The sequence below is a fragment of the Trichechus manatus genome, unplaced genomic scaffold (genome assembly GCF_000243295.1).
Source record: "Trichechus manatus latirostris isolate Lorelei unplaced genomic scaffold, TriManLat1.0 scaffold00126, whole genome shotgun sequence".
NCBI classification, from domain to species: domain Eukaryota; kingdom Metazoa; phylum Chordata; class Mammalia; order Sirenia; family Trichechidae; genus Trichechus; species Trichechus manatus.
In genome coordinates, this window is record NW_004444062.1 from 1,528,937 (window position 1) to 1,542,802 (window position 13,866).

Genomic DNA, 13,866 nt, shown 5'->3' on the forward strand with positions numbered 1-13,866 from the left:
CCCGATTTAGATCCTGTGTCCCAGAGTCTACAATGATTCTCTTTCACCTTGTGCATTCATTCCTGTCTCATCTTTGCTGGTTTGCATGGTCCTCCATACTTTGTTCCCCTTTACTTGTTCAAATTTACTTCTCAATGTTTCCCAACTTACAGGTCTCCCCCTTTGCCCCCTGCACTGTCATTCTAGGTCAAAGACAAGAACATGTCAGGGGAAGCCAAAAGGAGCCAGGACTAGGCATAGAATTAAGCCAATAGGTATGGGAAATTTTGAGAGGCTATGCATGGAACAGATTGGGTATGTGGCTTCCCAAAGCATGGAAGGCAAGTCAGAATCAGAATACTATGAATTCTGGAACAGGAATGAAAAAGGTTCCAATTTTACAAGCTAAGATCACTTTAAGGAGCTCTGGTGGTGTAGCTGGGAAAAAGATGTAGCAGTCTGCTCCTGTAAAGATTTCCAGACTTGGAAACCCTATGGGGAGTTCTACTCTATCCTATAGGGTCACTGTAAGTCGCAATCGACTCAATGGCAGTTGGTGGGTGGTGCAGCAGTTAAGCGCTTGACGGCTAACCATAAGGTCTACAGTTCGAACTCACCACCTGCTCTCCAGGAGAAAAGACCTAGTGATCTGCTTCTGTAGAGATTACAACGTTGGAAATCCTGTGGGGAGTTCTGCCTTGTCCTATAAGGTCACTATGAGTTGTAATCGACTCAATGCAATGGGTTTATGGTCAATTTAAGAGTTCAGATCAAATGAAAAAAAGCAGAATACAGACAAGGAAGAAGGAGCTAACATTCAAAGTTTGTCATAGGCAAGCAGAACTACACAGAAGGTCCAAACCTTCTGCTCCCACACTTGGAGCTAGCTCACCTGTGATCTTACTTCAGGTATCTCCAGCTTCCATAAACTAGGAATCTGCAGAGGCATGGGGGGCGGGGCGGGCAGAGGGGATACTTGCTCACAGATGCAAGTCCAAGAGGGCGCCAGACGAAGCGCGGAATGACTTTCCAAGGCGCCACCAATAGGAAAGGTGCCTGACTGTGGCAGCGGGACAAGAGGGGGGAAGGTTTTTCTGCTGTTTGCAGTCACTCCGCTGCTATCAACTCTCATTCATCTTGAAATTGTGGGGGGTGGGGAGCGGGGAGCATGACTTAGAGATTGCCCAGGGAGCTCAAATTGGGGAGGGGAGGCTCAGTTTAGAGATTGCCTCTGGCCGCTGCAATTGGGAAGCGCACAGTTTAAAGATTGCCCCCGGGCACTTGTTATCCTCGCTATGCCTCTGTGAACCTATAGTCGTTTTATTTCCTTTATATCATTTCTTTGAGGTGTTTCTTCCCTACCCGTTCTTTCTTTGGGGCAAACACTAAAAAGTAATTTTGAATTAAGTATTGATTCTCTTTCTCCATTTGGTAGATTTCCTCAGAGTTCAAAGTTGGTGAGCATCTACAGTGATAAATGATCCCTCTTCACAGCAGATGTTGTTTCTGAGACTTGGGGGGGGGGGGAGGTTAGAGGAGGAAAAAAATAACACTTGCGATTTTCCAACAAATCCGAATTATTAATCATTGAGCAGAGGATATATCCTCCAAAAGACTGAAACACAATTGGCAAATATTTAATATTTGAAAGCTATGGCTTATTTCAGTTTATCAAGAAACCATCTTGTTTCAGACTGCATTCTTCTACGTTAAAAATCGCGGTATCACATGAGACTGACGGGCAGCTCCTGTCCGGAGGTAAGATGAGAAGGCAGAGAGGGTTAGGAGCTGGTTGAATGGACACGAGAAATCAGGGGTGGAAAGGAGGAGTGTGCTGTCACAGTATAGGGAGAGCAACTAGGGTCACATAACAAAGTATGTATAGATTTTTGTATGCGAGACTAACTTGAATTGTAAACTTTCACTTAAACACAACAAAAAAAAAAAATCATGGTATCACAAAATTCTATTTGATAAAACCAAGAAAAACAAATCCATTGCCTTCGAGTCAACTGTGACTCATAGCGACTCGATAGGAGAGAGTAGAACTGCCCCACAGGGTTTCCAGGGCTGTATTCTTTACGGAAGCAGACTGCCAACATCTTTCTTCTACTTAGCAGCTGGTGGGTTTGAACCGCTGACTTTTTGGTTATCAGCCAAGCACTTAACCACTGCACTACCAGGGCTCTGTATATTTGACAATCATATTTATTTATCTCAATGCTATGCTCTAATAGCATAGCATTAATAGCATTGTTCCCCTTTTTTTGAATATTTTTTTCCTCCCTGAAGTAGCACCTAAAATGACGTGGCAAGGAAAAACAGTGAGATTTTCTTAGGAGTAGCTTTTCATTTCCAATATTGGCTTTCTGGTCAATATCAAGAAGCTAAATGATAATCAAAATTCTTTTCTTCACTGGCTGTCTTTTCCATAAAAAATCTATAAAATCTAGTAAAAAAAATGATTTTGTGTACATTTTCAGGTGTATTGCAAGGCTCATATAAGCATTTTGAAGAATTCCAGATATAAGTGTGAAAGTCTAGAAATAGTTGGGGGCACAATCAATATACATGGCTATAGACTACCTTTCCTTATAATACAATATACATTTGTGATTTTTACACTTATTTGTACCTTTATTTGATTAATATCTGTCTTCTGGATAAGACATAAGTTCTATAAGGGTCCAGATCCTATCTGTTTTAGCTGACCACTTAATCTCCAATACTTAGCATGTTACCTAGAACATTGTGGGCACTCAACAAATATGTGTTGAATGTATGAAGAAAAAGGTCTCTGGTTAGAGATAAGAGCCAGCTCAAGAGGCAAAAGGAAACTTTTGAAAGTGATGGACATGTTTATTATCTTGAATAAGGTGATGGCTTCACAGGTGTATACATATGTCAAAACAAATTCTATACCGTAAACATGTGCAGTTTATAGTATGTCAATTATACCTCAATAAAACTGCTTTTAAAAATTCAAATCCATGACAATATCATGCTAATTATATTTCCTGTTAAGTTCGTGAAGTATTTTACAATAATATTTGACACAGAAACTAGCATTATTGGAATGTAGTTTAAGTAACACTTTTCAACCAAGTATTAACTTCCATTTCCTGTCTCTGGTAGGCAGGAAATTTTTAAAGAATAAATCATACCATTTAATTGGTCCCTTTTCATCAGTTTTGGAATAATGTTATTCAATCTAAGATCTCAACACTAGAAATTATGATACAGTGGATTGTTTTCCAAATACATTCATTTATTTTTTGAGTAAAATCCTCAATAAACGGTTTTCCAACAAGATTGTGTGTGAACCGAATCCTATTTTAAATATATTGGGAAAACTTATTCTTTTAAAAATTCTATCAAAGTTCCTTTCATGTAATAAAAATTCTAATTTTGGTGAAGAAAAAAGTCATTGTACTTTTTTTGTTGGAAACTTCAGTATGGGGAAAAGGTAATAATATTTAAAGACATTATAACTTTGAATTAAAATATTGCTACAGCATTTGAAAAGAGAATGATAATACAAGCATGAGAAATGAATCACAGGCATGAGAAAAAACTGTTGGTTTTATCATTATGAGTAAGAGTAAGTAACTAGATTATTCAGTAACCACAGATTTAGAGCTTTTGGTTGAAATCAGTTTGTTATTAAAATTTAATCACTTAATTTTGAAAAAAAGCCAATATGGTACTCAGAAGAGTTTTCTGATATCAAACACTTGAACACAAATATGCTGTAAATTATTTCATGTTAATAATGCTGACAAAGCAATATACTCCAATATATGTGCTTATGAATAGCAAACATATTTCTTCAAATGGAATACCACTTATCGTCCTATTCATTTCCACTTGCCAACCTGAGAGACCCAGGTCATTCACAGTACAAACACTTTTCAGTTCACTCATTCATTCCACAAAATGTATGCATCCTATGCTTTATGACAGACACTGTTCCTGGAGTTGGGCAAATGGCAGTAAGCAAGACAAACAAGGTATCTATTTACCCTAAACAGGTAAACAAACACATAAGAAAACTTCAGATAGTGATAAGTGCTGTTGGAGTCAACTCAATGGCAGCTATCCATCTATGTCTATAGTATGCCAAGACGTTTGAGTTTCATTCCAAGTGTTATGGGAAGCCCCTTAGGAGTTTTCAGAAATGACATGAACTGATATGTGTTTTAAAACAATAATAAAAAAAAACTATGGCTTCTGTGAGATGAGTAGGAGACAAAAATACAATCAGGTGAGAGGTGATGGTGGTTTGTACAAAAGTAGTAGAGGTAGAAATGAAGACAAGTGCATAGAATTGAGATATATTTTAGAAACAGAGCCCAAGAAACTTGCCGGTGTATTGTAAGGGCGTGTGTGTCAGAAGAGGGGTGGGCAGTGGGGGAAGAAAGAGGAATCAAGATAGGGTAGACTGAGGGAAAACACAACTCTAACAGTATAATAATAACTTAATCATACACTACCCAAAGAGTCAATATAACAACAATGATATATCAAATATTATACCTCAACCTTAATTTTAAATTGAAAGATGCACTTATCTAAAATTTCAGATTAATTTACTCAGTTTTATAAAATAATTTAAATAAAGTATTGTGGCCAGCACTGTTCAGTGTCTCTATTTTGTTGTTGTGTAGTGGTGAAAGAAAAAAAAATTTATTAACAAGTCAATTAGAGTTAACAGGATTTACTGAGCAAGAAAACTTCATGAACAGGGAGTATCCCAAACTAAGAAGGCTCAGTTTATTTATTTATTTTTTTCTCTTTCCTTGTTTGTGCTTTTGGTGGCATATCTAATAATAATAATAATCTAAATTCGCAAAGATTCCCTCCTTTTTTTTCTAAGAGTATTATAGTTTGAGCTTTTACATTTAGCTGTTTGATCTGTTTTGAGTTAATCTTTGTATATAGTATGAGATAGGGTTCCAACTTCATTCTTTTACATGTAGATAGCCAGTTGTCCCAGCACCATTTGTTGAAAAGACTATTCTTACCCCCATGTAATTGTCTTGGCACAGAAATTTGATTTCCAACCTACTTAGCCCCAGTAGTGATATCCTCTTGGTCCTTTTATTGTATTTCTTCCTTTGTAATTTAAACTACCTTTCTCCTGGCTCTGGGTCTCTGACAGTCACCTCTTATCTATTTGAACCTTAAACATGGATCCTTGTGGCCAATCAAATTTTGATACCAACATCTTGCCATGACAGTAGAACAGAGTGAGTGTGTTTATACACACTTTTACTTTCTCCAGTTACTCAGTAATGCAATTATCCTAATTCAAAGAGAAAGGCAAGAACACAGTTTTCCATTAATTCCTACATGGCATGGGTACGGGGAATTTGATGAAAACTTACCACGTAATGCTCATTAACTCACAACATAATTTCGTTGGTAGAGTTGAAGGAAATTTTGCAGGAAAATTTAAGGGAAAATGTCATAAAGATGCTTAGAAGTGGGCATTTCTGGGACTCCTAACATCATTCTTTTGGAGGGCTCATTAGAAAAACCAAAATAAATAACCTTATCGTGACACTTAAGACTCCCCCAAATTTAGTACCCTTAGTTTCCATTCAAGCCAGATTTAGAAGAGGACGTGGAACAAGAGATATCATTATGATGTCAGATGGCTCTTGGCTGAAAGCATAGTGTTGTGGATTGAATTGTGTCCCCCCAAAGTGTGTGTCAACTAGGCTACGCCATGATTCCCAGTATTATGTGGTTGTCCACAATTTTGTGATATGATGTGACTATTCTATATGTTGTAAATCCTACCTCTATGATGTTAATGAAGCAGGATTAGAGGCAGTTATGTTAATGAGGCTGGACATAATCTAAAGAATTAGGTTATATCTTGAGTCCATCTCTTTTGAGATCTAAAAGAGAAAATCAAGTAGAGAGGAGAGGAACCTCATTACCACCAAGCAAGAAGAGCCAGGAGTGGATCACGTCCTTTGGACTCAGGGTCCCTGCACTGAGAAGCTCCTAGACCCTGGTGAAAATTGATGATGAGGACCTTCCCCCAGAACTGACAAAGAGAGAAAGTCTCCCACTAGAGCTGGCACACTGAATTTGGACTTCTAGTATCCTAAACTGTGAGAGAATAAATTTATATTTGTTGAAGCCATCCACTTGTGGTATTTCCATTATAGCAGCACTAGATAACTAAGACTCAGAGAATACCAGAAAGATGTTTACCTGTGTTTTATTGAGTACACAAGGGCATTTGACTGTGTGGATCATAACAAATTATGGATAACATTGCGAAGAATGGGAATTCCAGAACCCTTAATTGTGCTCATGAGGAACCTGTACATAGACCAATAGGTAGTCGTTTATACAGAACAAAGGAATACTGTGCGGTTTAAAGTCAGGAAAGGTTTGCATCAGGGTTGTATCCTTTCACCATACTTATCCAATCTGTATGCTGAACAAGTAATCTAAGAACCTGAGCTACAGAAGAAGAATGCCACATCAGTATTGGAGGAAGACTCATCAACAACTTGTGATATGTAGATGACACAACATTGCTTGCAGAAAGTGAAGAGGACTTGAAGCACTTACCGATGAAGATCAAAGACTACAGCCTTCAGTATGGGTTGCACTTCAACATAAAACGAAAATCCTCACAACTGGACCAATAAGCAACATCATTATAAATGGAGGAAATATTGAAGTTGTCAAGGATTTCATTTTACTTCGATCTACAATCAACACCCATTTAAGCAGCAGTCAAGAAATCAAATGATGTATTGCATTGGGCAAATCTGCTGCAAAAGGCTTCTTTAAGATTTCGAAAAGCAAAGATGTCACCTTGAGGACTAAGGTGCTCCTGACCCAACCCACGGTATTTTCAATCACCTCATATGCATGTGAAAACTGAATGATGAATAAGGAAGACCAAAGAAGAATTGATGCCTTTCAGTTATCATGTTGCTGAAGAGTATTGAATATATCAATGGACTGCCAGAAGAACAAACAAATCCAGCTTGAAAGAGTACCGCCAGAATGCTCCTTAGAAGGGAGGATGGCAAGACTTCATCTTACGTACTTTGGATGTGTTATCAGGAGGGACCAGTTGCTGGAGAAGGACATCATGCTTGGTAAAGTAGAGGGTAGGTGTGAAAGAGGAAGACCTTCAATAAGATGGATTGACACAGTGGCTGCAACAATGGGCTCAAGCATAGAAACGATTGTGAGGATGGTGCAGGACAGGGCAGTGTTTCATTCTGTCGTACATAGGGTTACTATGAATCGGAACCAACTCTAGGGTACCTAACAACAACAAGCCTCCACTCATGAATCCCCAAAGGAAAGCTTCATTGTAATCAAATTGGTCTTTGTTCCGTCCAGTCCTATGTGCTCTGCTATCATTCCATTTACTTTCAACATTCAGTGAGTGCCAAATATTCCTGCCTAGAACAATTTCTCCTTTTCATTTCTGCAGACTTAACTCCTACTTCAAGATCTGGCTCAACTATGTTGATCACTCCAGCTCCTGGAATTGCCCTTGCTTTTAATGCCTGTAATTGTTGCTGCTTGTCTATTTGGCCATCTAAGTAGTATCAGCCATCTGAGGAGCTCTGGTGGCACAGTGGTCAAGCGCTGGGATACTAACCGGAAAGGTTGTTGGTTTCAAACCACCAGCTGCTCCATGGGAGAAAGATGTGGCAGTCTGCTTCTGTAAATATTTACAGCCTTTGAAATCCTCTAAGGTGGTTCTATTCTGTCCTACAGGATTGCTACAAGTTGGATCCACTCTATGGCAATGAGTTTTTTATCAGCCATCTTGTTGCATTATTTGATCAACTTTCACATGCAAGCTAAGTGTCTTTGTATTCCAGCACTTTGGCTTAGTACTCATTCACGTTATGTAGTCAATGTATGTTTGTGGTGGATGATAAAACCTGGTCTTTGGAGAAGTTGTCTTTTAATAACCCTATTTTCTATCAGCAAAATAGTCACAGGATTTGAAAGTTTTTAAATGACCTTCCTGACACCCAAATTGTACTACAGATTCTGCGACAAGGTCATGTTGCTGAAACCAGAGTTCTTTGCCAGAGGCTGGCACAATGCACTTCTCATGACAATGGAAGATAAGGAGATCGGAGAGGGCTTTGAAATCAAGCAGATACAGATTTGCACAATACTCAACTTCAATCTGGTTTCTGAACCAATAAAAACATGTGGTTTCTAGCCAAGTGTTCAAACCAGTTTATTCCAGTTTGAACCCCTACTGAGAATTTGCATTTACACCCCAGGTATATTGAATTGGAATCTACATTTTAGCAAGAGCCCCAGGTGATCTAAATTTTGAAAACTACTGCTCTATTAGTGGTTCTCAGAATTGGTCCTGAACCAGCAGTATTAGCATCACCTGGGAACTTGTTAGAAATGCAAATTCTCAGCAGGGGTTTGAACCTGAAGCAACCAGTTCCAAGCCCTGTTTCTAGCAAACAGGATAAGAGGGTTTTTTAGAAATGGAGTAATTGGGATACTCTCGCATTATGGATAACCTGATAGTATGAGGTGGGAAAGAATATACAGCAAGCTATGGAATATTTCATGCAATGTTCTCTGTATGAAAGGTTGTCGTAAAAACTTGGGGAGGAATGACAGATGTTGCCAGCTTTGCTGATTGGTTGTTAATGGTGCGCGCGCACACACACACGCGCGCGCACACACACAGAGAGGGGAAAAAAAAAAAGCAACAGATTGCACTATAGAGAAGAGTAGTGATCTCTGGAACTCCCTTTCAGTTAATCATTTGTATATAAGCCGAACTGAACCTCATTAGGACTCATTAGGAAGTACAAAGGTGATTGCTTAGCAAATACTGTCAAAATTTTAGATAAAAACTGGTGCCGGTTTTATATAAAATTCCACCTAAAATGTTAATTATAAAAGCGCTGCATTTTGTCTGGTTTCTGCTCACTAACTTTCAAAGCTGACTTTACTTATTTATTTTTACTATTTTCTTGTCCTACTAAGCCCTTTAAGCTATGTTCATCAAGTTAGAGGAAGGCTGATTTATAAAGGGAAGACCTAGGACCTGAAAGAAATAAAAATGGGCAGTGATGACAGTCCTAAAAAGACTGTTTGCTTTTTTTTTGACTTTAGAAGACCATACTTTTAAATCATGCCCATCACTGAGATAGACACATTTATTTTTGAGTCCTGCTGTACCCTTTGATGTTCCACAACACTGGGAATACACTTCTTTGTTCTAACCCCAGCATCTGAATCAGAGCCAAGCAGAGTAGGCTTGTCATAAATATGCATTGAGTATTAATGTGGGGCAGGACTTTGATTAGGAAATGCTACATGCCCAAGTGGGAGGAAATGCCACAGACTGAGATAAAGTGCTATTAGCAGATTTTATTTTATTTTTCCTGAAGCTTGGGAATAATCACTTCTCTCTGGAGTCAAACTTCTCCAGGCCTTTCTCTTCAGGATCTAAAAGCAACTCACATAAAAGGCCTCCATGTGAGACCCTCTTCCACTGAGTGCTGGGGAGAAGGTTCCTTCTGATTCCGTTTTTCTTTCTTGACTTTTCAGCAGTTCATCAGAAAACCCGGAACCTTACATCCCAACTTGAAGATGAAATTAGCAATAAGTAAAAAACATTGTACTTCTTTTGATAATTTTTGTTAGCACAGATCTTGGTATAAACACACACACACACACACACACAAAAGGTAATGAGGTTAGGATGGTCCTTAGCATGTAGGGCAAGTTAATTATATTTATAAATTTTATACCAGAACCCTTCTCCCCTTTTCAGGTAAAACCACTACACTCATCTTTCTGCAGCCTTGACCAAAACCAAAACCCAAATCAAAAAAGGACCTTTCTGAACCACCTGGGTGGAAACCCTGGTGCCATAATGGTTAAGAGCTATGGCTGCTAACCATAAAGGTGGGCGGTGGGAATCCACCAGGCGCTCCGTGGAAACCCTAGGGGGCAGTTCTGCTCGTTCTATACGGTCACTATAAGTTGGGATCTACTCGACGACAATGGGTTTTTTTTTTGGTGAGGGTGAGGGGGAGGCAAGTTAGTTTTTATTGCAATTCCGGGTTTTTATCAGGCTACCCAACACAACCCGGGCACACTAGCAGGCCGGCCCCCGGCGCACCCAAGTCTCGCGGGTTGGGGCAGCAGGGCCTGAGAACCCCAGCCTCTGCCTGTTGCTCGGAGGCGAGGCGAGGCGAGAGGGACTTAACCCTTGGCGTTCCATTCCCCTTCCCTCTTTGCACCCTCACTCACACCCAACACTCCTTTCCAGACAACTGGCGGCTCCACCGCTATTAAAAGCTAGAAGGTGGCGAGAGGCGATGCGCGGGGACGCAGGAGTTAGAGCACCTCTTCCCCTCTGGACAAGACTTAGGGTAGTTCGAGTGATAGTGAAGACGGACTAGGCGAGCGAAGGTCCCAGGGCGGAACGAGGGTGCCCGGGGAAGGGCGGGGGTGGCTAACACCCCTCTCCTGAGGGTGGTACGGTCCGAAGAGGGGCGGGGCGGAGGAGGCTCTCTCGGGTCTCTCCCCGCCCCTCTCCCGCCTCCATGGAGGCACTGCCGCGGGAGCGAGTGAGCGCGCGCCCCGGAGACCCCTCCCCCTGCGCCGCCGCCCGAGCTCCGCCCGTCGCCAAGCCGCCCCCTCCGAGGCTGCAGCGAGAGCTCGCCGAGCTCTGCAGACGCCGCCGCCTTTGCTGCCTCGGTGTTCTCCTCCTGCCGGCTTGCGGGGGCCGCGCCCGGCAGCGGCGCTGCCCTGGGTGGGCAGTGGGGCCAGCGCTCTGTCTGAGCGCTCTGCTTGGCAAAGCCAGGTCTCCCGCCCGCGCGGCGTCGCGACAGGTGCAGAGTCCAGGCTGAGGACCCACCTGCGGCCACCGCCGCTGCAATGCCCACCATGCGGAGGACAGTGTCCGAGATTCGCTCGCGCGCCGAGGGTGAGTGGCCGCCGCAGCGCGGGGCTGTGCGCGGAGCCAGCTTGAGGTCTGGCTGTGTGAGATAGAGTGTCTGTGTGTGTGTGCGTGTGTGTGTGTGTGTGTGTTGTGTCGGGGACGAGACGCCCTGCCCCAACTCCTCCCCCGGGCAGTCTGGCTGTCGCGCTTGGTCTCTGGCGGACCCTTCTCCCTGCGCCGCCTCCAGTGTACTCGTAGACTCTTTTCCGCCTGCACAATCCCTGAATTGGTGTCCTAGGCGGGAGCACCAAGACTCGCTTTTCACTGCAGCTTGACCATTCGGTCCCTGTCGCCGAACGTTCTCACCCTGCCCAGCGCCCTCCCCAGTAGCTCGCTGATCTCCCCCTCTCCACTTAGCATCCTTTCCCATTGGAACAGATCACAACCCTTCCACCCCCGCCTCCGGCGCCCACCTTTTTGCAGCCCCCACATCAAAGCTCCCCGAGAAGATTTGCCTTTCCCAGACTGCAGGATCCTATGAGCCGCAGCCCCTTGCCTCTCAGAGCGCGAGGAGCCTTAATTATGGTTGGGTGATCAGTGGGGATCATGTCTCTGCAATTCGGCCTTCAGCATCTGAGTCTCCTCCAGGTCACGTCTAGGATTTTCGTTTTGTTTTTCCTTTTGCCTCCAGTCCGCACTTTGGCCAGCTGAGCGGACTTTCCAGCAAGGTGGAAGCTATTTTCTTTGCTCCACCCAGGGCGGGCTGTTCAATGGCTACACTTGTCAACACTGAGCAACAGGAGATGTTCGAGGGTACAAGCTTGTAAGCTTTTGGGGGGCAGAGACTCATCGGCTCTGCGCACCCTGCCTGTCATGTGGCAGGCACTTAGTAAATATGCCTTGATTTTGCTCTGGGCAGAGCCGAGATTGTACATGTCTCCGAGTTTTTGGTTTGTTTTGTTTTTCTCTGCCACAAACCCATACTTGAATCTTGCAAAGGGTGGGGTAATATGTTTTTGAGAACTAGCCTGTCTTGCCATCATCACTGATTCCCACCTCATTCCCACTCCTTAATATGAAGCAGGTGGGAAAGTGGTGTTTTAGAAAAAGGATGTGGAAGTTAGAATTCCAGGGGTTCGAGACAGGCCATTTTATTACTTCTCCTCCTCAGTTTTGCCATGTAAAAAATGGGGACACTGTGCTTTAAGATCTATGTGTTTTTCTAATTACAGCTTTTAGGGAATACCAGATGAAATTGTTCTGGGGAGAATACCACGTAGAAGTCAAAACTGACCTGTGTCCTACACAGAATTTAGCTTATGGTTATTTTCACTTGTAATATACTGAAAAAATATTTATATAGGATGTTACAGTTTTAAATGCACAGTAGAAAATAAATATTAAATCCAAATCCACTGCCATCTCTAGTTAATTCGGACTCATAGCGACCTTATAGGACAGAGTAGAACTGCCCCATAGGGTTTCCAAGGAGCTGCTGGTGGATTCGAACTGCCAACCTTTGGTTAGTAGCCGAGTTCTTTACCACTGCGTCACTAGAGCTCTGAATAGATAATAGTGCCGTAATAATCACTTACAGTATGTAAAAAAATGTATTCATTCATTGTTTCACATTGCTAAATGAAAGAATTTAATTTCCCTAATCACCATTTCGGAGCTCTGGTGACACAGTGGTTAAGAGCTCGGCTACTAACCAAAAGGTTGGCAGTTCCAGTCCACCCACCAGCTGCTTCTTGGAAACCTGATGGGACAGTTCTCCTCTGTCCTATAGGATTTCTATGAGTCAGAATCGATTCGATGGCAACAATAACCATTTAAGACCAAGATGGATGTCAGAAGAGATTCTGAAACTTGATATTGAATCTTATGACTTGGAGATAAGAATGCCTTACAATTCCATTTGTAAAATCTTCTAAGCTAAATCCAGACATACTTGGTGAACCTCCTACTAGAACCTGAGTCCATCAAAGTGAGCAATGTTTGTGTGATTTATTCACTGCATCTAGAGTGTTGCCTGCCACATAGATACTGTTTCGTATTTATTGAAAGAATGGATAACTTTGAACTTGATTTTTAATGAAAGTAGCCTAACTTTCTTCTCTTGATTGTAGAAATAATATGTGCTCATTGAAAAAAATCACACTTCAAAAGGTTTCAAGAAAAGAGTAAAAATCACACCAAACTATGCCATCCAAAAATAATCACTGTTAATGTTTATATCCTTCCCAACTAGTTTCCAGGAGAGGGGAAATATATTTGTTAAGAAAAATGGGATCTTACTCTACATTATTTTTAATCTTTCTTTCCCCCACTTAATAGTATTTCATGGACATCGTTACCTCTCAAATGGAGATTTTTGAAAACTCTGTGAAGGGTGGGATTGTTGTCTAGTGTTCCTGTTGCGTTCTCGGTGCCTAGACTAGCGCTTGGCACTTACTGGAGGCTTGATAGTTATTTGTTGAATGCACAGATCTGTATTGTTAATTTTATGGCAGCTTAGCATTTTTACACCAGTATATAAGAATTTACTAAGGAATCCTCTGTGGGTGGACATTTAGGTCATTTCAGTTTGTTTTTAAGTAAGCATCTTTGCACATTTTTGTACACTTTAGGCCCATGGCCTTGTTCTCTCAAATTTGTAACCATTTGTAAAAGGGCTGTACGTTGCAGCATCTACTAGGGATCCACTTGAAGCAAGGGTTAAAAGTAAGATAAAACAGCTAAAAAAAAATGAACCATCTGAAGAAAAAAGAAAAAAATTGGAAGTCAAGCCCATGGATGCAACTTTTCTGATTATTTCCTTGTGAAAAGTTTCTACACAGGGATTTCTGCACCAAAAGTATGCACCTTTTTTTTTATATATATATATTTTATTGTACTTCAGGTGAAGGCTTACAGAACAAATAGTTTCTCATGTAACAGTAGCACACATGCTGTTT

General features: G+C 41.6%; 1 protein-coding gene across 1 annotated transcript in view; it reads left to right on the plus strand.

Moving 5' to 3' along the window:
• The first annotated feature begins 10,571 nt into the window (after positions 1–10,571).
• ATP8A1 (ATPase phospholipid transporting 8A1) overlaps positions 10,572–13,866 on the plus strand; it is a 280,252-nt gene continuing 276,957 nt past the window's right edge. The window contains exons 1-2 of the mRNA XM_023738968.1: positions 10,572–10,725; positions 10,808–10,954. Of these exons, the coding sequence (XP_023594736.1) occupies positions 10,572–10,725; positions 10,808–10,954 (301 nt within the window). The remainder of the gene's footprint in view (positions 10,726–10,807; positions 10,955–13,866) is intronic.